Below are 24,178 nucleotides of genomic sequence, written 5' to 3'. Positions count from 1 at the left end.
TAAAACACAGAACTCAGCCCAGCCAGCCAGGCCCCCTTCCTGGAGGCCAGCCCCTCACCCCAGGGGAGGGGGCCTGGGGTCTTCCACATCCCTGGGAGGCAGGGGCAGGGCCCATGGGGAAGGGGCTCAGCCCCTCCAGCCCTCCCTTCATCCTGTTATTTATTTGGATGGTTTCAAATCAAGACAGAGTCCATGTTGGAGGTGATAAAGAACTGTTTAAAAAAAAAAAAAAAAAAAACTGCCATATCTAATTCTCCCCTTAAGTAGTGACTTTATCCATCAGATATTTATTTTGTGTACAGATTTTCTTACAATTTTTACATTAAAAATAGCTTTTCAAAAGTGAGAAACCTCTAATATTTATTTTACTCATAGTTGATACAGTATAAATGCAATGAAAGTGTATTCTTGATTACTTTAATGCTATGATAATGTTTTCTGAAGGCAAGTGGGGCACCACAGTCTAAATTATTATATTTTTACAGTAGGGCACAGAGATTTCAAGGCAACATGAGAGCAACTAACATCAGATATGTCTTCTCTTGCCCTGATAAATGAAAAAAAATGTGTAAAAAAAAAAAAAAAAAAAAAACAAAAAAAAAAAAACCAAACCCAAAACCCAACAACAAAAACACTTTGCGTTGAGTTTAGACACTATTTATTACCGGGATTACAGGCCTGGCCGCGGTAACAGACTTTTACATGGAATTGTTTAATTATTTGTACTTTTCATGCCAGAAAATAAAAGTTCAGAATCTTACGGCCTCAGATATATGTACAACGGCGTGCGGGGAGTGTTGGAGCACGTGTCAACAGCCCCGCTGTTTGGCTGAGTGCAAGCTGCTGTCCCTCTCTGGGCCTGAATCTCACCTGGAGCCTCTTGGCCTTCCCACAGCACTCTCGTGATTAGCGGGTGGGAGACAAGTCCAGGCGGAAACCCAGACAGAAGTGGCCCAGGGGCCGTCTGTCGAGTGGCGCCAGGCTGTGCTGTCCAAGGGGCATCTCAGGTGAGACCCCCAACTGTGGAGCCAGCCTGATGGGGAAGGAGGCCCGCACAGAATCTGCAGAGCCGCTTCCCCTTGCATTTAGCCCTCTCGCACCCCTGGCTGATTCCACACCCGAGCACAGACAGACAGATGAGTTGGGGAGATCACGTTTATTGTTTGGAGGTCACAGGTCAAGTCACTCTTCCGCACCAGGAGGGGAGACAGATGCCCTGGGTGGGGGACAGGGTTGGGTGGGGGGGGCCACCAGGGCGGGGGTCCAGGGAGGGCAGACTCCTTTATTCTACCTGTAGAGGCACCTGGGGCCGGGAACCGTGGCTCTGCCCCGCCTGCCCCCAGAGCAGGGCATGGAGCCCCATCCGGTTCCTGCCCGCTGGGGAGGGCAAGGAGACCCAGAGGGGCAAGCCTTGGTCTACAGACTGAGGGGCAGGCGGGCGGCACCTCTGGGGCCTGGTTCCACGTCTTGAGGTTCTGGGGTCGCAGAGAAACCAAATGAGATACAGATGGAGGGAGATGGGTGGGGGGAGCATCAATGCGACCTAGACCACCCCCTGCATCCCCCAGCCGAGGCGGTAGGGGTCTCACCTCCCCACCCACCTCTGGGCCGGGCCGGGTGGGGCAGGGCAGGGCTAGAGCTCATCGTGGTTGCCCGAGGCAGGCGCTTCCGGTGGTGGCTCTGGGCAGGCGGCCGGTGTCATCAGCTCCATGAGGTACTCGCAGCGGCTGGGCTCCGTGGTGCTAGTCACCACTGTCTCCTTCCCACACAGCAGGCGCACCTGGGGCGGGTGGCAGGCAGGCGGGGCTTGGGCAGGCTCGGTGGGCCTGGGTCCCCCGTAGCAGCCCCACCCACCGGGCACTCACAGTAGTGGAGCGGTTGGGGCCCTGCCAGCAGCCCGTGCCCTGCTCATACTTCATGGCGCTGAACTTGTCGTGGTCGGGGCCAGCCCACGAGCCCCAGGTGCTGTGGGAGAGTGGGGTGCTGAGCGGGGCCAGCCGGGGGGACCAGGGGCTGAGAGGGGGGCCCAGCCTGAGCCCACTCACCCGAGGCTGGTGGGGGAGCCACCGAGTTTGGGTTTCTGCGAGACGAGCTTGAAGGGGCAGAGCCGGTAGACGTACCTATCACAGGATGGGGTGCGTGGGTAGGGGAGACCCGGGCCCCAACCTACATGACATCCCCCCCCTGCAGGCTGGGCACACAAGTACCTCAAACTCCAGTGACTGCTCCTAAGCACCCCCCCACTCCCCCGATCCTTGTTCAGGCCCAGGACCTCCCAGCCCACCCACCCCACCTGTCCGTGGGGGACGCACTCATTGGTGGTGAGCTCGTAGCACTGGCTGTACAGGTAGGCAAACTCGCCGTTGGGACCAAAATCAAAGGAAATCTCCTGCTCCAGGTTCCTAAAAGGGGAGGCCGGGAGCTTAAGTGGCAGCTGGGGCCGCCGCAGCCCGACTCAGGACAGCACAGGAAGGCCCGCTCCGGTGGCAGAGGGCCTCTTGGGGGCTGGGCTCTGTTCCCCATCACCTGGGGACCCTCCCTGCAGGAGCCACTGCCACCTTGCCCGAGGTCGCCCGGGCGACTCCCCATCACCACCTCCCCTGGGGAGCCCAGCAGCAGGCAGCTGTGGGGCCGGTGCAGACGGCACCGCGGCCACACAGGCACCCAATACCTGATGGACTCCTCCACGTCCTTCAGGGACCGCTCGGCCTCTTCAAACTTGTTGCGGGCCTCCTGGGCAGCTGGTGGGGGCAGGGAAGGAGGTCAGAGGTGCCCCGACTCCCAGCCGGGAAGAGAGGGAAGGGGATGCCGCAGCCACGCCGGCTTCCCCCAGCCCCCCGGGCCTGCTCTGGGCGAGGACTGGGCCCAGGAAGACTCTGTGGCCCTCGCCAGCCCCAGGGCAGACCCCACCCCACTGCCTGGGCTCTCAGCTCCCGCGGGAGCAGGGCCAGGGCTCTCGGGGCCCAGCCGGCTCCTCACCTGCCAGGGGTGAAACAAACAAGCAACAGCCCGTGAGGAGGCAGGAGGGCCCCTGGGGCTGGTGGAGGCAGTGCTAGCCCTCCCCAGGCCACAGAAGCCCCCTCCAGGCCACACGAAGTCCCCTGGGCTTGCTCGGGGCCAGCCCCAGCCCGCCTCTGGGAGCAGGTAAGGCCTCTTTCTCGGGCCCCTGCAGGTGCAGGCGATGCAGAGGCGTTCACCCCTCCCAGGCTCCACCCTCACCATTGATGAAGGCCTGTGTCTGCTCATCGTAGGGCGGCATTTTGTCCTCCTCTGTGGGGCTGGCTGTCTGGGGGGGCACGACTGGGGGTGGGGTCTCCTGGGGGGTGGGGGGGGACAGAGTCAGCGAGTGACCCCACCCTGCCCCCATCACCCGCCTCTCCCCTGAACACACACCTTGGGCTCCTCCCCTGGCACCTGGGAATCCTCGTCCTCCCCCTCGTCCCCGCCCTCCTCCTCCTCTGTCTCCTCTTCCTCGTCCTCCTCCTCTGCGGGCTGTGAGAGTACAGGGGGCTGCTCCTCCTTGGGCTCCGTCAAGGCGGGTGCAGAAGGCAACGGCAGGTCGGTGGGCAGCACCTGGCAGACGTGCAGAGCGGTCAGTGCTGTGGACTCGGGAGTCCACCTTCCACCCCCAGGGCTTGGGTCCAGGCCTCGTGTCTCTAGCCCTTCCCAGGAGCCTGGCGGGAGGGAGGGACAGTCAGCTGGGAGCGGGGAGGCCTCTGTGGAGGGGGTGGGGTTGCCCAGCTGGCCAGGGTGGCCCGGCGCCAGAAAACGGAGGCCGTTCCTTCGTGAGGCATCGAGGGGCGGGGCGAGGGGGGGGGGCAGGACCACATCCCTTTCCCTCCCCCCACTGACCTCGGACCGGTACTTGTCCCGGATGGCAGCCCAGATGCGGTCAGAGAAGGAAGCGGCATCTGTCTGCATGTCTCCCCCGAGGAGGGTCTGTGTGCGTTATGTTGGGGTGGTGTCAGGAGCAGGACCTCCATGTGCCTCCCTGTACCCCAGGCACTCTCGGAGGGGGTGGGGGGGCCCCTCAGGCCGTGGTGCCAGGCACAGCATGCCCTGACCTCCCATGGCCAGGCCGGGGCCAGGCTGGGTGAGGCGCGGCGGCCAGAAGGGGGCAGCACAGGCCTGTGGGAAACGAGGGGGGCCAGAGAGGTGTCGGGTGGGGACTGGAGAGACCAGGGAGGGATACCAGGGGCACCAGAGGTGCCCAGGCCCTCAGAGATAGAGGCAGAGGGGCAGGGGGGCGCAGTGGGGACCAGCAGGACAGCGACGGACAGGGTACCAAACCAGCAAAGAAAAAGAGCTACAGGCCCAGCCATGAGGAAGGTGAATCAGGTACGTGCACTTGGCAGGGTAGGCGAAGCAGGTGGGGCACGCATATGCGGAACCTGGCTCTGTCCCGATCAGACACCCCTGGGCACCTGCGCGACCCCACCAGGTCCCAAAGGGCAGGGAGAAGCGGCCCTGGGTGGCTGCCCTCCTGCTCACTCACAAGGCCTGGCCGCATTAGCCACGGTGGGCACCCCAGCAGCCCTGGCCTGGGGCCAGCCGGGAACCATCCATGGGAGTAGCCCACAGCCAGCCTGTCTTGGGCCCCCTGGCCCTGAGGTCACTCTGGGGCAATCCCCTCCAGGAGTCCCAAGTGAAAGGGCCGGTTGGATACCTGGGCTTCCCCTTCTGATAATGCCCCGTCCCCATCTGTGTCCAGCTCCGGGTGGGTCTGCAGCTCGGCCACGGAGACCCTGCAGGGGCACGGGCAGAAGCCAATGGAGGGTGAGCCCACTGGCTGCTGGCCAGCTGCCTGCCTCCCCCTGCCAGGCCCCCCCACCCCGAGAACTTGCTTCAGAACCTTGGGGCAGGGAGGGGAGAGCAGCAGGAAGCTGAGAAAAAATGAAGTCTGGGGTTCGGCCCCCTCTGGCCCCCACCCCCCAGGAGAAGCAGCCACCCAGTCCCCGCCCTCCTACCCCCTCCTGAGGCTCCACAACCCTGAGGGGCTCATGGGAGGGAAGGACACAGGGGTGGGAGGAGGAGATACATGGACAACCCTGTGTCCCCCAAGACCCAGCTTCCACTTCCTTCCACCCTTAGAGCCCAACACATCGAAACTGCCCTTGGCCTGGCGCCCTCCCCGCAGCCAAGCCCCAATACCCACAATGGCCCAGGCACCACATCCTGTCCCTCCACCAGCACCATCACCAACCAGGGTGTGGACTGCCCCTGCCCATTCCGCCCCCTTGGTCCCTCCGAAGCCTCCCACCAGGGGGCTGCCCAGCCCGCTCGTTCCCGACAGCCCACCCTCCACCGAGCCCTTTGCCTGGGGTCAGCCAGCAAGTTCAGGGGCGCAGGGGGGATTCTGACTTTCACCAAAGTGTCCCAGGCCACAGAGTAGGCTTGTGAAAAGTAATGGGACCCCTAGTCCCCTCGACGGCCCAGCTCCTTGAGGGGATGGTTTCCCTCATCTCCCCCTCCGGGGCTGCTCTAGACCCATCTTATACATGAACAAGCAGAGGCTCCTTTAGAGAGGGCTTGGGACCAGCTCGGGCCCTGGGGGTCCCAGGGCGAGGAGGTGGGCTCTGGCTGGTTTCTGAAGGCAGGGGTGGGAGGAGGGAGCCCAGGGGCAGGCAGTGCCACACACTCACGCCCCGTCCATGTCATCGTCCAGCTCCTGGAAGGCAATGGTCGCCAGCTCCTGCTCTCGCTGGGCCTTGGAGGCGGCCAGCTGCTCTGTGGAGGGACCAGCCCATCATCCTCTGCACCGTCTACAGCTCCCGCCACCCCAAAATCTGCCCTCCCCAACGCCCCAGGGGGGCCGCTGTATGGCCAGCCCTCCACTGGGTGCTGGGGCCCTGAGTCAGGCCGCTATGGGGGTAGGAGCAAGGAGATGACAAGGGCTGGCCGGTGCAGGGGCAAGGGGGCCAAGGAGGTAGGAAGTGCCAGATTGGGGGGAGATCCTGAGGGGCTCTGCAGATGGTCTGAACAATCGGTGGCTGTGAGGGGCAGGCGGGGGACCATGCACTAGGTTTGCCATGTCCAGGAGGCCCCCGTGGGAAGAGGCCAAGCAGGAAAAAGGTCAGGGGACGGAGACTGGGGTTGGGGGGCAGCCAGGCGAGGGAGATGTCCTGGGGGCCCAGGGCAGTGTCTCGGGAGAGGGGAGAGGCCACCTGCATGGAAAAAGGGAACTGGGAGTGACCAGTGGACACAGGGCCTTAGCCCCATATCTGCTCTGATGGTCCCTCCTCTGCCTGTCTGTCTCATCACTAGCCGGCTCAGGTGGGGTTCAGGAAAGCAGCCACAAGGGCAGCTCCATTATGAAGCTCAGCCCTCTGCATCAGGACAAGTGGCCCATGTCCCAGGAGACCCCACGAGACCCCAGCAGACTCAGCCGACACCGTCCTCACAGATGAGGGCCTGAGGCTCAGGTGGATGAAGGGACCTGCCCATGGTCACCCAGTTGGCGAGGGGCAGAGCCGGGGGCCCAAGCCGGGCCGTCTGCCTCCAGAGCCCGTGCTCATCCCCACCACCCTCTGGGAATCTGGGTCAAACCCTGGCATGTTACCCCTGAACCTGAGTCAGCAACTCCATGCTGAGAACTCGGGCTAAGGGAAACGGGGCACAAGTACGCCCAGCCTTGTGTAAAAGGACGCTCGCTGTGGTGCAAAACAGTGGAAACAGAAGCAAAGAGAGGACAAGACTGAATTCACTTTCTTTTCTTTTCTTCTTTTTTTTGGCCACTCTGCGGCATGCGGGATCTTAGTTCCCCAACCAGGGATCGAACCCACGACCCCCCACAGTGGAAGCGCAGTTTTAACCACTGGACCACTAGGGAAGTCCCTGAATTCACTTTCTAACGCATGGCCCAGCAAGAAAACACCAGGAACCTGGCACCAAAGATGAATGATAAGAAAACACCCGGCAACTTCGGTCACAAAGGGCCAACGCCCTAATACACAACAGGCGTTTACAAACGATGAAAACCAGCACTGCGAACCTGATAGAAAAAAATGGCACCTGGATTAAATAAATCCTGCCAGGATCATACACTGGAATAGACACAACTGTTAAAAGGAAGTAGGGTCCAGACACAAGTCTACAATGCGGATGAGCCTTGACAACACGATGTTCGGGGAAAGAAGTCAGTCACAAAGGCCACACACTGCCTGGTTTTGTTGATATGAAACGTCCAGAACTGGCAAATCCATAGAAACAGAAAGCAGATGAGTAGTTGCCAGGGGCTGGGGGGTGGGGGGATGGGGAGGGACTGCTTGATGGGCATGGAATTCCCTTTTGGGGTGATGGGAACGCTCTGGAACTAGACAGCAGAGATGGGTGCACACTGTGCATGTGCTTGATGCCACTGAACTGTACTCTTCTAATTGGCTGAAATGGTAAATTGTACATTTTGTGGACTTTACCACAATAAAAAAAAAGTGAAGGGTCAGAGTAAAAAAAAAGAAAATGAGGTACACATAGACATAGCACAACACCCATACACCACGCAGACCAGTGCTATCCAACAGAATTTTCTACAAAGATGGACATGGTCTACATCTGCTGGCCAAAATGACAGCCACCAGCTACACGTGGCCATTGGGCACTTGAAGCATGGCTCTGGGGTCGACACCCAGAGTTACTACCCTCTGAAGAATTGCATCTCTGCCTGGGATGGACGAGAAAGGTCTGGAAAGGGCTTCCCTGCTGGCGCAGTGGTTGAAAGTCCGCCTGCCGATGCAGGGGACACGGGTTCGTGCCCCGGTCCAGGAGGATCCCACATGCCGCGGAGCGGCCGGGCCCGTGAGCCATGGCCGCTGAGCCTGCGCGTCCGGAGCCTGCGCTCCGCAACGGGAGAGGCCACAACAGTGAGAGGCCCTCATACCACACACACACAAAAAAAGAAAGGTCTGGAAGGTTTCACGCCTCCTGGTAGAGATTAACCTGGAGGAAAACTCTCTTCCTTTCTACTTTACTACTTTCAGGATTGTTACCCCCAAAAATCTTTTTAACAGAGAATATGAAGTCAGATGGAATATTTTAAATCACATGGAAACTAGGAAGAAATAGAGCAGGGAACTCCCAGCCTTCTTTCAAGGCCCCAGTCACATCCCACGTCTCTCACACACACTCACACACCCCCCCTCCAATGATCTGGTCTTGGAACTCATACCACCCTTAAAAGTCCGAGCTGGGTGACCCCATGTTGTGCCTGGCCCTTGACAGGTCTGACTTGGTCACCAGCTACTCACTCCAAAACCCAAGAGGGCAGAGAATAGTAGAAGCAATGAGACCCCAGCAAAGGAGGGTAATTCCAACCCTCAGCTTTACCTTTCCAGCAAACAACCCCACCTGCTTACAATACCCCTCCTCCATTTCCCTGTGGGCAACTACCCACCCGACACTCAGGCCTGACCAATCAGAACCTGTGCTGCACCTCCTGGCTCCAGGGATTGGTTCATGGGCAGCCACGTGACCTGGGACAAGCCAATAGGAGCTTGCCCTGGAATTTGTGTTGGGACTTGTGGGAAAGTGGTATTCTCTACTGGCTGGGGCTGCTGAGCCAGAAGGAAATAAACCTAGTGCTGCCTGTGGTTGTACTGGCACAGGAGGGCAGAGCCTGCCTGGGAAGGAAACCCACAGAGAAGGAGGCAGAACCCAGAGGTGGAGGCAGGACTCCTGCCATCCAGGGAGCCGAGGGTCCCACTGGGTCTAAAGCTCCCACGTTTTATGAAGTGGGTTCAAGTTGGGTTTTTGTCACAAGTGATCAGAAGGGCTGATCTCAGGAAGGAAGCTGGAAAGTCTTTGTGGAGGCAGTGCCATCTGAGGGCTTGGGGCACAGTGGGACAGACTCACTGATCTGCTGCTCCCATTTCAAGGTGAGCAGGGCTGCAGGACGGGGCCTCATGTGTCACTGCTGAGCACTGGGCCTAGAGCCCACTAGACACCTCTGTATTTGCAGTGGGAATGGCTGGAGCAGAGGCCTGGGAGCAATAAAGGGCAGCAGTTTCAGGGGAAAGGCCATCAGACCAATGTGGTGAGTGCACAGGGTGCAGTGCAGGGAAAGGTACTTGACTTCTCGATGCAGGGGGCATCGTAACCAGGCAGTGGTGGCCCAAATGCTGTCCCACCCAAGGCACTGGGGAGCCGGGAAGACTGCTGGGCAGAAGAATGGCTTGGCCTGATGGAGGGAGGCCATCAGGAGGCCAGGGCAATGCTGGGCCCTGAGCCAGGCGGAACAGGCAGATGACTCAAGCCTCCAGTTAAGGGACAGGGTCTGCAATCAGAGAGATTTGGGCATCAACCTAGCTGGGCAAGGCCTCAGCTTCCTCATCTGTGAAACAGAGCTACGTCTGGGTGCAGTTCATAGGGAAGGGAGGCAGGAGCGACACGATGATCCTTATGAAACAAGCACTGGGTGCTCTAGTCCAGCTATCATCAGTGTGGGAGAGAATATCAGTGTCTTTATCAGGGGTCGGAAAACTTTACTGTAAAGAGCCTGATGCTAAAATATTTTAGGTTTGGCAACCCATAAGGCCTCTGTTGGCAACCACTCAGCTCTGTAGCTGTATCACAAAAGCAGCTGATGTTATGTAAATAAAGGGGAGAGCCTCCTCTCACTTCCCCACATGGCCTCCTTGCTGCTCCTTAAAAACTAGACAAGAGGGCTTCCCTGGTGGCGCAGTGGTTGAGAGTCCACCTGCCGATGCAGGGGACACGGGTTCGTGCCCCGGTCCGGGAAGCTCCCACATGCCGCGGAAAAGAATTCAGAATAATGATAGTGAAGATGATCCAGGACCTCAGAAAAACAATGGAGGCAAAGATCGAGAAGATGCAAGAAATGTTTAATAAACACCTAGAAGAATTAAAGAACAAACAAACAGAGATGCACAATACAATAACTGAAAGTGAAAACTACACTGCCGCACAAAAAAAAAAAAAAAAAAAAAAAAAAAAACTAGACAGGACGCTGCCTCAGAACCTTTACACCTGTTCCCTCTGCCGGCACCCCCTCCCTCCCTCTGTGGTCAGAGGGCTTTCTCTGTCTTGTTCAATCCTGTATTGCCGGCACCTGGGGTGCACCTGGCACATGACAGGTACACAGCAAATGCTTGTTAGATGAATGAATGAATTACTGATTACGAGAAATCAGAACAGAGATAGGAAAGGAAGGGAGAACGCAGCAGATGCTCAAAGAGATGGATGAGATCACAGGATGGCCTCAGAGAGAAGACTGCCAGTTCCTGGTCACCAGCCCGGTGACCAGCTGGAGCCACACCTCCAAATCCTCCCAGCAATGCTTGGTCTTTTAACTAGCCTGGAATGGGTTTCTGTCCCCCCTCTCCCTTCTATCCTCCTTCCACCAGGTGCCCCTGCACAGAACAGACTGAGAACAAATGCCAAGCCTTCAGATTTCCCATAATGGCAGCACAATCTACCAACAGCAAGGAAATGCTGGACAAAGCATAAGAAAATCATCTTAAAACCAACCAAGACAGTAGGAGTTTCCAGGACCAAGAAGAAATCAAGAAGGTAAGAGAATATGGAAGCCGCTTTCACTCTAAGGGATTTTGCCAATCCTGGCAAATGTGGATGTCCATTTTGATAACTTGTGAGGGAAGAGAAATGAAAATCAAAGTCCGAGGTGACCCGCCCCCAGCATAACTGTGACCCCACAGGGCTCCCCTCAGGGATAAGCTAGGCCAGAAATTACCCAGCCTATGCTTGACTTCGGCTCACACTGCCTGTGAGGCTGGAAAAATCTCCAGCCTTGACTTGGGATTCAAGGGATCCCTGAATGGTAGGGCTCAGAGATGGCAGAAAGAAAAGCCCCTCCTCTCTAGAGAGGGACCCTCATCCTAGACTGCAAGTTACTCCTATTAATGACTTTTAAACACAGTGACCAACACACAGTCAAAGATAACTGGGCACGCAGGGAACTAAAGTGCCATGATTTTAAAAATCAGCAAAACCACAGACGAGAGATAACAAGCAAGAGGCTCCTGGGCCCAGACTCTTCCCAGCCAGGAGCCAAGGGCAAGTCACGGCCACCCTGGGACATAGTGATGTACCTTCCCACAGCTTCCGGTGCTGGTCCTTGGCCTCCTTCTCTGGCTTCTCAGCTTCTTCCTTCAGTGTCCGCAGCAACTCCACCTGGTCCTCCAGTGACTTCTTTCCAGCCTGCAGCTCAGTGAGCTTTTTCTGGGTAGGCAGAAGACAGGGGCCAGCTCTCTTCCTGTTCCACCCTCTTCCTCACAGACTGCCATCTCCCTGCCTCTATTTCACAGGGTGGCCACAGGATCTTTTCAAAATACACACCCCTCTCTGGGTCTCCCCCTTGCTGTTGTTCCCTGCAGCCCACTGGAGAGAAACCCAAAGACGTCAATGTAGCCCCCGAGGCCCTGCATGACCAGGCCCCTGCCCACCTCTCCAGCCCCATCCACCCCACTGCTATCTTAAACTCTAAGATCCAACTGCCCTGACAACATTCAGAGCCCCACTCTCTGCCTCCAGTTCTTCACACATGCTTTCCTTCTGTCTGCAACACTCTGCCTGGCTAACTCTGAATTACCCAACAGATTTCAGTTTAGATGGAAGCCTCCTCCTCCAGGAAGTCTTCCCTACTTCCTACCCTCAAGACGGGTTCGGGGAACAGAGGGACCAGGCAAGAGTCTTCTCTATGCCTTACAGCCCCGAACATCCCTTCTCCCCTCAGCCCTGGCTATCACTTTGTCTGTGTGTCCCTCCCACTAGTTGATGCACTCTTGAGGCAGTTCCACATCTAGTTCCACGTTTGCTTCTAGCCATGATGCACAAGCGCAGTGCATCCTGGGCTTCTGTGGCTATTTCAAAAACGAATGTGTGTGCTGGGTGGACTCCAGCCTAGGGATGGGGGTCCCAAGCTGTAGGGTCTTAGCCCAAGCCCGCAGACCTCAGCCTGGTCTGCTGCCAGGATCCTCCCACCTGCCCAGGAGGGCAAAGATCACCTGGAGCCAACCTCACCATGTGGCTCCCCCAGCATCCTCTAAACTCGGGAAGCATCACACTGGCTCTGAATTCACTGCCCCATAAATTCGGGAGGGACCTCACTAGCCAGGCCATGGGGGTGGGAGAGAAAAACCTGGAAGCTGCCCAGGGCAGAGAAACAGAGCTGGAGCCCTTACTCAGTGGGTCGGGCAAGAGCCCAGGAGGAGTGTTGAGGACTCTGACCCATCAAACAGCCAAGGGGGTGGCAGACAGGGGAGGGAGAGACACACCCCTGGGGATACACCCTCTTCTGGCCCCCCCAGCACCCACCCTATTGAACTAACGTGACTGCGACTGACTGACCCCCATCTCGAGTCCTCCCCCAGACTGGGAAGTCATGTAGCCATTAGCCCTAACTTACAGATGAGAGAACCCTAGGGCCGGGATGCAGAGGTGTCCCTCCTGTCCTAGGGGCAGCAGAGCTCCTCTGAGCCCACTTCAGTCTGCACCCAAGGCCCAGGTCGATGCCTGTACCGGCTGCCACCCACTTGGTACCCGCTTAAGCGACGAGTAAACGCCAAGTGGACAAACGAGTGAATCAAGGCGCAGAGAGACAGTAACTGGCCCCAGGACACCACGAGTCGGGAGCAGACATCAACCCCAGCCAGCCTCCTCAGCCCATGCCTCCAGGTTGTCCTGGGTCAGCCCCACTGGGCCCCTCACCTGCTTCTCCTCTCGGGCCCTCTTCCAGTCCTCAATTAGGATCTTTTTCAGGCGGAACCCCTCGCGGGTCACCTCCGCCATCTGCTGTAGAGTCTCTCTCTCCTTACGGCCCTTCTCTCTGGGGGGAGGAGACACATAGGCACGATGGGGTCGGGGGCACTTAGCATCCACCAGGTCTGCTTCTTCCAAAAGGGTTCAAGCCCATGCCTTCACCCCCCCATGTGGGCAAAGACAGGAGAGCCAACCCTCCTCTCCCCACCTCCCCAGGCTCTCTTGGCCTCAGAGTCCCTCATCCCTGTCCTTGTGGGGAAGGACAATGGGCAGGGTTCTTCCACCCTCAGGGTCAGGGGACGGACTGGGGGGTGCTGGGATGTGGGGCTGGAAGGTGGCTCCCAAGAGAGGGAGGAGAGAAAAGCACAGAATTCACAGACCCCCAGACACAAAGGGCAATCTGGCCGGTAAACACTGTTCTGCTTAATCCACTCTCTATTTCAAAGATCTTCCATCAAAAGAGTTTACCTAAGTACTGGGACTCTCAGCTTCTTGGAAAAACAAATCCAGCCCTGCCACCTGCCCTCAACTCACAGGAGTGGAGGGCAGCTATGCCTTTAGATGTCACAATCCCACCACTCCCTACTGCCTTATACTCAGCCTGCTTGTGCTGTTTAGAGTACCTACCTGTGGGCATTTGTTTTCAGGTCCTGCTGCAGAGCAGAGCAGTTAAAGGCATGCAGTCTCAAGCTAGACTGACCTGGGTTCGAGTCTCGGCTCTGCTATCTCCTAGCTATGTGACCCTGAGAAAGTCATTCTCCTTTCTAACTTTGAGCTTCCTCATCTGTCGTTAGGCAAACTGCACCTGCTTCCAGGCCAGAGAGGAAACTGCTGATGGAGCATTCACAAGGCACCTGGCATGGGGTGAGCACTCAGTACACAAAAACAGAAAAGAGAGGGAACCTGATTCACCCAGTGGGGCAGGGCAAGGTCTGGAGGGGTGGGGGGGGGATGGGGGTGTGTGTCACCTACGTACTTGCAGGTGTTCTCACAGACGATCCCGCTGTTGTATTCGTCCGTCCCGTCGCAGCAGTCTGAGGGCAGAGGTGTGGGCACCATCGGACCCGGCAGCGCCTCTCCCCTCCCTCCACCCAGCACGCTGTTCCCAACCCCAGGGTGATCTCATTCACCACAAACTCCATCGTTGACCCATCTGGAGGAGATGTACAGGGGCTTGTAGCCAGTGTTGGTGCAGTGGAAGCTGCCGTTGGGACAGGCGGCTGTGCCTGGGGGGAAGAAGGGAGGGAGGGTTTGTGGAGTGTGCCCAGAATCCAGCGTGTCACACCCACCGCGTACACAGAAGGAACAAGGAATGTGAGAGTAACTGATCCCAAGTAAGAGGAGGAAAGACAGCTGCACGCTCGGGGCCTGAAACAAAACTCTTCAGTGCTTCCTCCTGCCTCTCCTTCCTGAGGCCCTCAGAACCGGGCCCTGCCAACCCCCTCCCCCCCCCCTCCAGGCTCCCACAGCACCTCCCGCTCTCCTCACCAAACCACTGACCACTCGCTTCTGTGCCCGCTTCCCTCCACTCAACAGGGAGCTCTCTGAGGACAGGACTGGGTCTGTTTTGCTTACAGCACAGGACCTGGCGCCCACCAGCTGCTCAATAAATGCATGATGAACTAACGAATGAAGAAAGAGCTCACCTGGTTCATCAGAGCCATCTTTGCAGTCACAGTAGTCGTCGTTGACCTGATCAAAAGGGACACTGGCAGAGCCATCCAGGCAAGTGAAAGGCTTGGACTCGTCGTAGAAGTGATGGTCTAGGGAGGGGGGGCAAGGGGCTCAGCCCAGGGCAGGAAGAGGCCCTTTCCACCCAATGGCTCCTCTCCCTCCACCCACCAGTTGAGCATTGCCACCTTCCCTGCCCAGAGACCAGAACACTGAGACCGAAGGCTGTTAAGTGCCTCTCCCAGGAGCCTCCCACACCCCACCCCCACCTCTGACCACCTCCAGTGGCCGACTCACTGGTGAGGGAGACGCCCCGGGGTCGCTTGACCTCCACGGCCCAACACAGGGGCAGCAGCAGCAGAACTAGTAACATCTCGCTGGAGCCTCGGAAGCCGGAAACGGGTTCTGTCAGAGGAAGGAGGCTGCTGGGAGATGCGCTGTGCCCTCGCGCTGCAGCAAGAAAGGGGGGGCAGGTCAGTGGCAGAGGGCTACCTCCAGCCGAAGGAAGGCACCTCTCCCTCCAGCCAACTGGATTCCTCCATCGCTTCCGGGCAATGAGGGCTCACTTTGCTTCCCATACTGGGGGCGGGAGGGGGGTCTCCCCAATCCTTCCGAGGGGAGGGGACTCTCGGCCCAAATCAACGGTGGAGAGATCTCAAAACCTCCGCTACCCAGGAGTAGGGGGTGGTTAGCTATCCAATTCCCGCCTTCGACTGCCCCCAAGAGGAAATTGGGGTGCCCTCCCGCCCACTAGTTCACCATCTACACGAGGTTGGGGCAAAGGTCAATATCCACCGCGCCCCCCGACCCAGCAGCCAACTGTTCCTCCAGCAGAAAGAAAGCGGAAATGTGTGGAAGCATCACTTCCGGTATCACGCTGCGCTCCCTGAACGGCGGTTCGTGGCCGCCATGTTGCGAGTGGCAAGTGGCGGGGCCGGAACCGAGACGGCCATCTTGGATAGGACTGTAAAGCCATAAAGGGAATAGTTCTGAATGTTAGCGCTTAATGGCGGCGCAAGGTGCCTCCATCTTGGGAGTGTCTTGTTCTGCAGCCGGAACAGAAAGTTCCTGAAAAACGCCCGCGAACCGCCTCGGCGGGGTTAGGGGTGGGGAGGAGGGTGGGGAGGAAAAAGGGATTGAGCACGTGACTCCAAAGTACCCTCCCCCATCTTTCTGCGAAGCTGGTCCGCTCCGTCCCCTATTGGGACCGCCCCTCAGCTCAGCGTCAGCCAATGAGAGCCGTAGATTGGAATGCAGGCGATTTCCTTCGGAGCGCTGGAGGGAGGCGGGGAAGGTTACCTAGCAACCGGAGATGCTGCGAGGCCCCGCCAAGCGGTAGACAAGTGCATTCCCAGAGCCCGAGGAACAGGAGCTGACGGATCCCGGACAGAGGCAATTCGTAGTGGATCCCCTAACCACCAGGGATCCTTGGCCTCAACCCAATCATGACGTCTCCCCCGAGTTGGGCGGCCTGCGCCAACGCCATGCCTTCTCAGGACCAGATTTCAGCTCCCTCCAAAGTCAAGGGCAGTCAGGCTCAGATCAAGCCCTACCATCCTCGAGGCAAGGGGTCAGTGCAGGCCTGGCACTCACTCCATTCCAAGGCCGCACCTTTCCACGCCAGCGAGGGGAAGTCCGCTGTGCACACGCAGGTGGCTGAGTTACAAAGGAAGATACAACTGTTAGGTAAGATGGCTCCAGAGGGCACGGAAGGGTCAAGAGTCAACAGCCCTCTGAGCTGGCAGGAGCGTTTCACTGGCGTTCATCCAGTGGCCAGTTACTGGAGGCAAAAACTCATACTGGTTCATGTTTTTCCTCATCTTTCTTGTAAAACTTTTCCTGAGCTCAGAACTGACTGGACTGCATTTCATACTTTTATGTAATTTCAACTCTTCTATCATGCGTGGAGTGGTAAAGAATATAGATTTCTAGAGCTGGATTTTCTGGGTTCAAATCCTGGCTCTACATATACTAATTGTTTGATTTTCAGGGACTAAGAGTAACCTAATTGCTCTCAGTTTATCCAACCATGAAATGGGGATAGTAACAGTACAACCTCATAGGTAGTTGAAATGCATAAGGTGCTTAGGACAGTGCCTAGCACATAGTAACACTATAAAGTGTGAACCGGTAGTTCTCAATAGAATAAGGCTATTTTGCAATGTCTGGAGACATTTTGGTTTGTCACATTGCTGGGGGGGTGGGGTGGTTACTGGCATCTAGTGGGTAGAGGCCAGGGATGCTGCTCAACATCTGACAATGCACAGGACAGCTCGCCACAGCAAATAATTATCCATCCCAAATGTCAGTTGTGCCAAGGTTGGGAAATCCTGGTATAAACCATTATTGTTTTATTATTAGGAGGTAGTTTTGCATAGTGGTTGAAGGTATGGGCTGGGGAGTCCAACTGCTTGTGACTTGGAACAATATAATAAGCCTGAGTCTTCTCATGCGTAAAATGGGTATAATATGTATATGGATATGTACCTGTTGGCACACGCTATTTGATACCTAGAAAATTATTAGTCCAGCATCCAACACATAACAAATGCGCAAAGTGAAATATTGTTACAATGTTAGGTTGACAATTACTAAAAGGTCTTCCCTCTGGGAAGTCCCCCCTTCCCATGATCCTCTGCTTCTGCCTGCCCACCTCACATGACCCCAGAGGGTGACCGGAAGGCCTTTTATGAGACCAGCCAGTGGAACATCAAAAAGAATCAGGAGACCATCAACCAGCTCCATGAGGAGACCAGGGCGCTGCAATTACAGTTGACAGACCTGCTCCAGGTGACGTTGAAGAGGTGCCAGGGGGCGGGAGCAGCATCCCCAGGGGCAGAGCACCACCTGAAGTAGGAGTGGCCTGAATCAGTAGTGTGACTGGGCTCTTCTCTCTGCAGGGAGATGAGAAGGTGATCCAGGCAGTGATTCGGGAATGGAAATCAGAGAAGCCATACCTGAAGAACAGGACAGGCCAGGTTTGCCCCACTCCCATTCCACTGACCATCTCCCTTCATTTCCAGCCTGGGTCCCCACCCAACTGGCCTCCCTGCCCACTATCTCTCCTCTCCAATCCCTTCTCCACACCTGGCGCCACTCATTTATTTCTAAACCTTTATCACGCACCTACCATGTGCCTGGCATGGTTTTAGGTGTTGGTCACTGTGAGGTGAAAAAAACAGACCATGTCCCCACTCCCCAAAACCTCATATCTTGGTGGAGAAAACAGACCCTCCACACACCCAAAAAAAAAAACAGGAACGACAAATATAGAAACGAAGTAATTCCCAGTGGTGACAAGAGAAACAAATAATATAAAACAGACTGACTTACTAGAGATGGATGGGGGCAGGGGTTTGCCTTTTAGACTGCAGGATGGGGGTCTTTGCTTTCTCTAAGAAGGTGGTATTTGAGCTGAGAATGGTACAGGCAGGTAATGATCTGGGGAAAAGCATTCCAGGCAGATGGAATAGGAAGTGCAAAGTGCCTAGAGTAGGAACAAAAGTAGAGTGTTGGAGACACAAAGGAGGTAAGTGTGGCGGGATGGTAGTGAGCGAGGGGGGCTCTGCAGGCGGTGAGGTCAGCGAGGTCAGCAGGGGCAGAACTTTGCAGCAGCCTTCACTGCAAGAGTGCAGATTTTATACTAAGAATCAGAGAAATGGAAGATGGGCTGTGAGGAGGCAGGAATAGAAGCCAGGAGGAGGTCAACCAGGTGAAAGATGGTGTTGGCTGCACTAGGACAAAAGGGGTAGAAATAGGAAGAAAGAGATCTCTCTGGAGGAACCTTTGAAATAGAACAGAGAATTGCTAATGAACTGGATGCGGGTGGTAGAGAAAAAGAGAAGGTGAGGATGACATCAAGGTTTGGGACTTGAGCACCTGGAAGGGTGGAGCTGCCATGAGCTGAGATGGGGAAGGTTCGAGAAGGTCAGGTTTGGGGAAAGATCAAAGACATAGTTTTGGACTCGATGGTTTTCAGCTGCCTGTGGAAACATCTGGAAGGCAGTGTAGATGTGGATATACGAGCCTGCAGTTCAGGAGGGAGGCTAAATTGGGATGTCTTCAGTGTATATGTGACTTTTGAAACCCTGAGACTGGATAGGATCACCAAGGGGGTAAGGTTGGTCAGAGGAGAGAAGAACCTCTTCAAAGGCAAAGGAGATGGAGAAGGGGCAGCCAGGGAGGTGGGTGGAAAACCAAGAAGTGGGGGTCCTGGAAGCCACAAAAAAAGAGAATCTGCAGGAGGAGGGGGATCAACCAGGTCAGACGCTACTAAGAGTTAGGGGAGATGAGAACCAAGATATAGAAGGGGGACTTCCCTGGTGGCGCAGTGGTTAAGAATCCGCCTGCCAATGCAGGGGACATGGGTTCGATCCCTACTCCAGGAAGATCGCACATGCCACGGAGCAACTAAGCCCCCGAGCCACAACTACTGAGCCCGCGCACCACAACTACTGAAGCCCACGTGCCGAGAGCACATGCTCCATAGCAAGAGAAGCCACTGCAATGAGAAGGCCGCGCACTGCGACAAAGACCCAACATGGCCAAAAAATAAATAAAATTTAAAAAAAAATGATATAGGAGAAGGAAGGAAGGACTAGGTGAGGGGTTCAGGCCTCTGCTCTTGCTCCTCTCCCTCAGCAGGCCCTGGAGCACCTGGACCACCGGCTGAGTGAGAAGGTGAAGCAGCTGAATGCTCTTCGGTACCAGCTGGGGCTGCGACAGAAGTGGCTGGAGGAGCTCCAGCTGCAGCACAGTCTGCGTGAGCTGGAGATGGCAGAGGCGAAAGATAGCAACACAGAGGTGGCCAAGGTGGGGCCGTTGAGGTCTGCAGACACCTTGATCCTGGGGGAGGAATTGAGGGGGGAAGGGACCCAGCCCAGCCTTGCTTCTCTCTAGACCATGCGGAACCTGGAGAACCGCCTGGAGAAGGCCCAGATGAAGGTGGAGGAGGCTGAACACATCACCAATGTGTACCTGCAGCTCAAGGCCTATCTACAGGTAGGGACCAGGGCGACTGGGGGTGGGAGGTGGCGAGTGGGAGAGCCAGCCTTGTTAGGGACAGCGGTCACAGGCCTGCCTCATCCCTCACGCCCCAGGAGGAGAGCCTTCGCTTGGAGAACCGGCTGGACTTCATGGAGGCTGAGGTGGTGAGAACAAAACACGAGCTGGAGGAACTGAACCTAGTGAATCAGGAGGCGCTTAATGCGAGGGACATCGCCAAGGTGCCAGCCTGTCAGGTCCTGGGGGGGGGGCTGGAGGAACTGAACCTAGTGAATCAGGAGGCGCTTAATGCGAGGGACATCGCCAAGGTGCCAGCCTGTCAGGTCCTGGGGGGGGGGTCCTGCCCCCCGACCCCCGATGCCGCCATGGTCTTCTGTTCTGGCCCCAGCATCTGAACCTCAGCTGTCCCGGAACCCATCCCATCTCTCTCCCAGGACCCCACAGCCTGACCCAGCTGTCTAGAGTTGGGCCTGCGGCTCTGGCCCAGAGCCCGGATAGGTGCCAGCAGGTCCTGCTGTCCCCCTTTCCCCCCTTCTAGAACCAGCTGCAGCATCTGGAAGAGACAGTGTTCCGAGAGCGCAAAAAGCGTGAACGCTACCTAACAGAGTGCAAGAAGCGCGCGGAAGAGAAGAAACTGCAGAACGAGCGCATGGAGCGCAAGGTGGGCGCACCAGGGGTACGGGGCTGCGACGACCCCAGCCTGCTCCTGCTTGGATGCGGCCCTGCTGGGTCCGGGGCCACGCCACTACGTTGGCCCAGGCCCTAGACCCTTCAGCAGTTCTGACGTTTCTCCTGACTCCGCCCCCATCTCCACTAGATGCCAGGGCTCCTCTCGCATCCCTGACCCCGCCCTCCAGCCCTCCCCTTACTCTCAGGTCTATCCTCATCCTTCCCCACAAGACTTGCCTGTGTCGGAAATTTGATCCTGCCTCTAACCCGCCCCTTACCCGACAGGCCCCACCCCTTACCCAACAGGCCCCGCCCCCTGGACCCCGTCCGTCTGCGCTGCTTCTGAGGCCTCCCTTTCTCGACCAAGACCCTGCCAAGCACTCCTGACCCCTGCCTGGGTGCCCTAACCCACGCCTGGGCCCCACCCCCTCCCTTACCCCAGTGCGGATACTTCCCCAACCCCCGCGGCCTCTGCCCTAAGCCCTTGTCTGCGAGCTGACCCAGGCCCTGACCTCAACCCACCCGCAGACCCAGCGCGAGCAGGTGCTGCTGCAGTCCAACGACAGGCTCCAGGCCAGCATGAGCTCCAAAGAGGAGGAGCTGCGGCGGCGCTGGAACATGTACCAGATGGAGGTGCTCTTCGGCAAGGTCAAGGACGCCACCGGCGTGGCGGAAACGCACGTGAGTGCTGCCTTCGGCCCTCCCAGCTCCCAGACGCCCGAGCTGAGCCTGGGAAGCCAACACACCCAGCCTCCACTTTTTGCCGGGCCAATTCTTCAGCACACAAAAGACACCCCTTCTTCCTCCAGCCACTGCCTCATTAATCCACTACCTCTCAGCAAAACCCACACGAGTTATCTACACTGGCCATCATCCTCTAATGTTCCGGCTTACACTGGTGCTGACGTCTTTGACATATCAGCTCTAGGAGAACTATGAGTGTTTTCTCTCTGCTGTGTCTCCAGCACCCGTAGCAGGGTCTGGGCGCAGTAAAATGCCCAGTGCCAGCCTCAGTCCCAGAGAAGCTGGGCCCCTGCTCTGGGGACCATGCTTGGCAGCATCTTCCTTGAATTTTTCTAAGACTTTATTTATGTCCCCAGCTGGCGAACACTAATTCCCCTGGATCCCTGTTGGGTTTCTCCACTTACGGCGCTCTCCAACCCACTACTCCTATGGGGTAGCCTCCAAGGAGTTCCAGGACTTGGACATGTGGGGTCATCTGGAGCACTGTGGCCAGGCACCTTTCCCAGCCATATTTCCTCATGGGAGTGGGCAAGATTCACTGCCAGAACGTTGCTGGCATGTTGAGTTTGGAAAGCAGCTGTGCTCACTGCTATCACTGCCCCGCAGTCCGATTTTGGCTGATACAATTTCCCTATATAGACAAGGAAGGGCCCACAAAAATCATTTCTTCGGGGCTACACACCCTCGAGGCAGCCTTGGGTCGGACTCACAGAGTGTCTAAACACCATTATGCAGAAGCCATCAGCTCAGCCACTTGTCCTGCGTGCCCCGGGGGAAAGAAGGGGGGGAAAGAAGGAGGAGTGCACCCCTGCCTGCCCCAGCCCTGGCTCTGACTCGGGCTGGGCGGCCCCCAGGCGGTGGTGCAGCGGTTCCTGGCACAGGGCGACACCTTCGCGCAGTTGGAGACGCTCAAAAGCCAGAACGAGCAGACGCTGATGAGGCTGAAGCAAGAGAAGCAGCGGCTGCAGCGGGAGCTCGAAGACCTCAAGTACTCAGGGGAGACCACGCTGGTGAGGTGAGGTCCCGGGTGCCGGAGGGCGAGAGTGGGGCCTGCAGGGTTGGTGGAGCTCCAGTGGTGGCCTCCCTGCTCCCCGCAGCGAGCAGAAGCTGCAAGTCGAGTTGCAGGGGCGCATCAAGGCGGAGGAGCAGCAGCACGCTGACACACACAATCGGCTGCAGCTTGCCATGTGGGCAATGCAAATGACCAAAGAGGGCCTGGAACACCTGGCTAGCAAACTGAACCACATCCTAGTGGCAGGCCCCACCCACGAGGAATCCCCGCAAGACGTGAGAGGCGGTGCCAGCACGCAGGTGTGGGGTTCTGCCCCGTAGCCGGCTCAAGAGAACCCACTGCAGGCCCTGTCCAGGACATGAGAGGCCTAGACACAGGGGAAACCTCCACCCACTCCTGAGTCTCCACCCCACGTCTCAGGGGGCACCCCCTTACTCCTCAAAAGGCCCAGGACTTTAGAGACCCTATCCCATTTCAAGTCCCGCCCCCATGGGAAAGTCCCACTTAGCCCCCCCCCCCCCCCCACAACCCCACCCTCCGATCCCAGATTCTAGAATGTTGAGGACCCAAAACTTCAGAGACCCCGCTCCAATCCTGGAGCGACCACAGATAAGAGAAGCCCCACCCTGCCCGCAGCAGAATCCCATTTCTTAAGGTCATCTGGCAATGGCCTCTCTACAGTTAGTATCCCTGCCCTCCCACTAAAAGACTCCCCCCGCCCCTCATCCCTTGGTTTGGGTCTCTGGAATTCAGAGGCAATTGCCCTATAACCGTGGCCCTTGACCACAGAATCCCCACCCCACAGAGGATAGCACCACTCCGGTTGGTGGCCCCTAACTTCAAAGGCCTGGTCCCTGAGGAAAAGCCCCGCCCCTGGGTGGAACCTGCCCAGAGGCCCCACCCCCTTCCAACTCACCTGGTTCCGCCCCCAGCCACAGGAGGCCGGCCGCTTCGCCAGAAAGGAGCTGGATCCCAAGGCAGGTGACTATCTGCCCAACCTACTGGGCCTCGTGGAGGAAAAACTGTTGAAGCTACAGGCGCAACTCCAGAACCACAACGTGCCAGAGTTGCTGCGCCACATCGCCGACTGCGAGGTACCCCTTCAGCCAGGCGGTGGGGCTGAGGGTGCAGGGGCTGGGGCGGAATACCAGGAGGTCGGGGCATCCCCCTGGAGACCAGAGAGGAGGCCGATGGGCCGGGAATGGGCCTTAGGGACAAGGCGTGAGGTTTAAGGAGCTAGGGATGAACCACGAGAGTTTCCAGAGGGCCCTGGCAGGCCAGAGGTCAAGGCCGGGGGTATCAAGGGAGAGGCCTCGAGAGGACAAGAGGTGGGACCTAGAGACCACGGGCGGGCCTGGGAGGGGGAGGGGGAGGGGTATCAGGATGCACGCTGAGAACAAATGACGCGGCAGCGACCAAAGAAAACTTTACAGCAGTCGGCAGAGGTGCTGAATGGAATCAGGTTAAGTCTCAGAGTGGGCTGGGGAGGAGGGGGAACGGACTTCGCTGCAGCCTCTGCCCACTCACACTCTTCTTTCCCGCTCGCCCTTCCCCCAGTTCTACTCCACCCTAGAGGGAAAGCTGCCGATGTACAACACCCGCATCGCCCTGCCTGTTGCCGGTCGCAAGGACAGGTTCTTCGGTCAGTACGGGCAAGGAAAGGGGGCGGGGCCGGGGGCCCAAGCAGAGCATCGGGAGGTGGTCAGGGGCCGGACCTAGGGCCAAGGTGGTGGTGGGATGGTAAAGGCTGGGAAGGAACATCTGAGCCGGGAATGGGAACTTGATCCCGTCATCGCCCTTTGCAGACGAAGAGGAGAGTGAGGAGGAAGACAACGACGTGGTGACCCGCGCGGGGCTCAAGATGCGTTCCCAGAAATTAATCGAATCCCGCAGCAAGAGGCGCGGTCGTTCGCGGAGGTCCTAGACTCGCCCTCGCGTCCATATGGCGTTTGCGGGCCCCTGCGGAGCCCGCAAACCCCTCTGGGCCCAGCGGCAGGCCCACGGGGCCCCTTCAAGGGCTGAACGCAGCCCGGACGAGGGAGCAGAGCGGGCGGGCGATGCCCGGAGTAGAGAAGGGGGCTGGGCTGCCGGACGTTCCCACAGTAAATCTCCCCAGGCTGGCACGCGATGGCCTCGGAATCGCGCATTAAAGGTCAACCACCAGCCCCCTGAGTATTCGCCTCTCCTTGATCCTTGCACCACCCCATAGATGGCTGCCCCTCAAACCAGGGCCACAGATTCAGCCCCCTCCGACCTGGGGAGTGATGACTCCCATAAGCTAGGGACACAGATTGAGCTCCCTCCACCCCTCCAGAGAAATGAGAAATCCCTCCACACCTGGGGCGG

At 57.6% G+C, this 24,178-nt stretch overlaps 2 protein-coding genes across 5 annotated transcripts; one reads left to right on the top strand and one right to left on the bottom strand.

Moving 5' to 3' along the window:
- Positions 1-1,141: 1,141 nt before the first annotated feature.
- PRKCSH (PRKCSH beta subunit of glucosidase II) lies at positions 1,142-15,240 on the bottom strand. Of its 3 annotated transcripts, XM_007460705.1 has the most exons (18): positions 15,170-15,240; positions 14,701-14,853; positions 14,379-14,495; positions 13,863-13,958; positions 13,709-13,766; positions 12,682-12,799; positions 11,064-11,193; positions 5,643-5,727; positions 4,667-4,745; positions 3,853-3,939; positions 3,394-3,573; positions 3,220-3,316; positions 2,672-2,741; positions 2,313-2,402; positions 2,046-2,120; positions 1,866-1,965; positions 1,602-1,780; positions 1,142-1,475 (listed from the first exon to the last, which is right to left on the bottom strand). In XM_007460705.1, exons 2-17 carry the CDS (start codon positions 14,774-14,776, stop codon positions 1,634-1,636), a joined length of 1,605 nt encoding a protein of 534 aa, XP_007460767.1. In that variant the 5' UTR covers positions 14,777-14,853; positions 15,170-15,240; the 3' UTR covers positions 1,142-1,475; positions 1,602-1,633. The 3 variants fall into 3 exon arrangements, with proteins under 3 accessions (XP_007460767.1, XP_007460768.1, XP_007460769.1); XM_007460706.1 differs by lacking the exon at positions 1,142-1,475 and having other exon boundaries at positions 1,633-1,780; positions 3,415-3,573; positions 15,170-15,200; XM_007460707.1 differs by lacking the exons at positions 1,142-1,475; positions 15,170-15,240 and having other exon boundaries at positions 1,633-1,780; positions 3,220-3,286; positions 14,701-14,897.
- Positions 15,241-15,734: 494 nt separating this feature from the next.
- ODAD3 (outer dynein arm docking complex subunit 3) lies at positions 15,735-24,004 on the top strand. 2 transcript variants are annotated; one of them, XM_007460703.1, is made up of 13 exons: positions 15,735-16,089; positions 17,072-17,193; positions 17,304-17,381; positions 19,045-19,215; positions 19,303-19,404; positions 19,503-19,628; positions 19,946-20,068; positions 20,605-20,757; positions 21,675-21,835; positions 21,918-22,131; positions 22,765-22,926; positions 23,390-23,474; positions 23,638-24,004. In XM_007460703.1, exons 1-13 carry the CDS (start codon positions 15,849-15,851, stop codon positions 23,754-23,756), a joined length of 1,857 nt encoding a protein of 618 aa, XP_007460765.1. In that variant the 5' UTR covers positions 15,735-15,848; the 3' UTR covers positions 23,757-24,004. The 2 variants fall into 2 exon arrangements, with proteins under 2 accessions (XP_007460765.1, XP_007460766.1); XM_007460704.1 differs by having other exon boundaries at positions 15,849-16,089; positions 19,048-19,215; positions 21,918-22,074; positions 22,771-22,926; positions 23,638-23,756.
- Positions 24,005-24,178: the final 174 nt, after the last annotated feature.

The sequence above is a fragment of the Lipotes vexillifer genome, unplaced genomic scaffold, assembly GCF_000442215.2.
Source record: "Lipotes vexillifer unplaced genomic scaffold, Lipotes_vexillifer_v1.1 scaffold1011, whole genome shotgun sequence".
Taxonomy (NCBI): Eukaryota; Metazoa; Chordata; class Mammalia; order Artiodactyla; family Lipotidae; genus Lipotes; species Lipotes vexillifer.
The sequence above is the reverse complement of the archived record's forward strand: the minus strand, read 5'-3'. Positions and strand labels throughout refer to the sequence as shown.

Excerpts from the sequence above, each read along its gene's own strand:
- PRKCSH (XM_007460705.1), bottom strand. The coding sequence starts at position 14,776 with ATGTTACTAGTTCTGCTGCTGCTGCCCCTGTGTTGGGCCGTGGAGGTC. Across the intron at positions 13,959-14,378 it reads AGATGGCTCTGATGAACCAG|GCACAGCCGCCTGTCCCAAC; the intron begins GTGAGCTCTTTC and ends TCTTCCCCCCAG. Across the intron at positions 5,728-11,063 it reads GCACCGGAAGCTGTGGGAAG|AGCAGCTGGCCGCCTCCAAG; the intron begins GTACATCACTAT and ends GTCCCTCCACAG.
- ODAD3 (XM_007460703.1), top strand. The coding sequence starts at position 15,849 with ATGACGTCTCCCCCGAGTTGGGCGGCCTGCGCCAACGCCATGCCTTCT. Across the intron at positions 19,629-19,945 it reads ATGCGAGGGACATCGCCAAG|AACCAGCTGCAGCATCTGGA; the intron begins GTGCCAGCCTGT and ends CCCCCCTTCTAG. Across the intron at positions 21,836-21,917 it reads GGGGAGACCACGCTGGTGAG|CGAGCAGAAGCTGCAAGTCG; the intron begins GTGAGGTCCCGG and ends TGCTCCCCGCAG.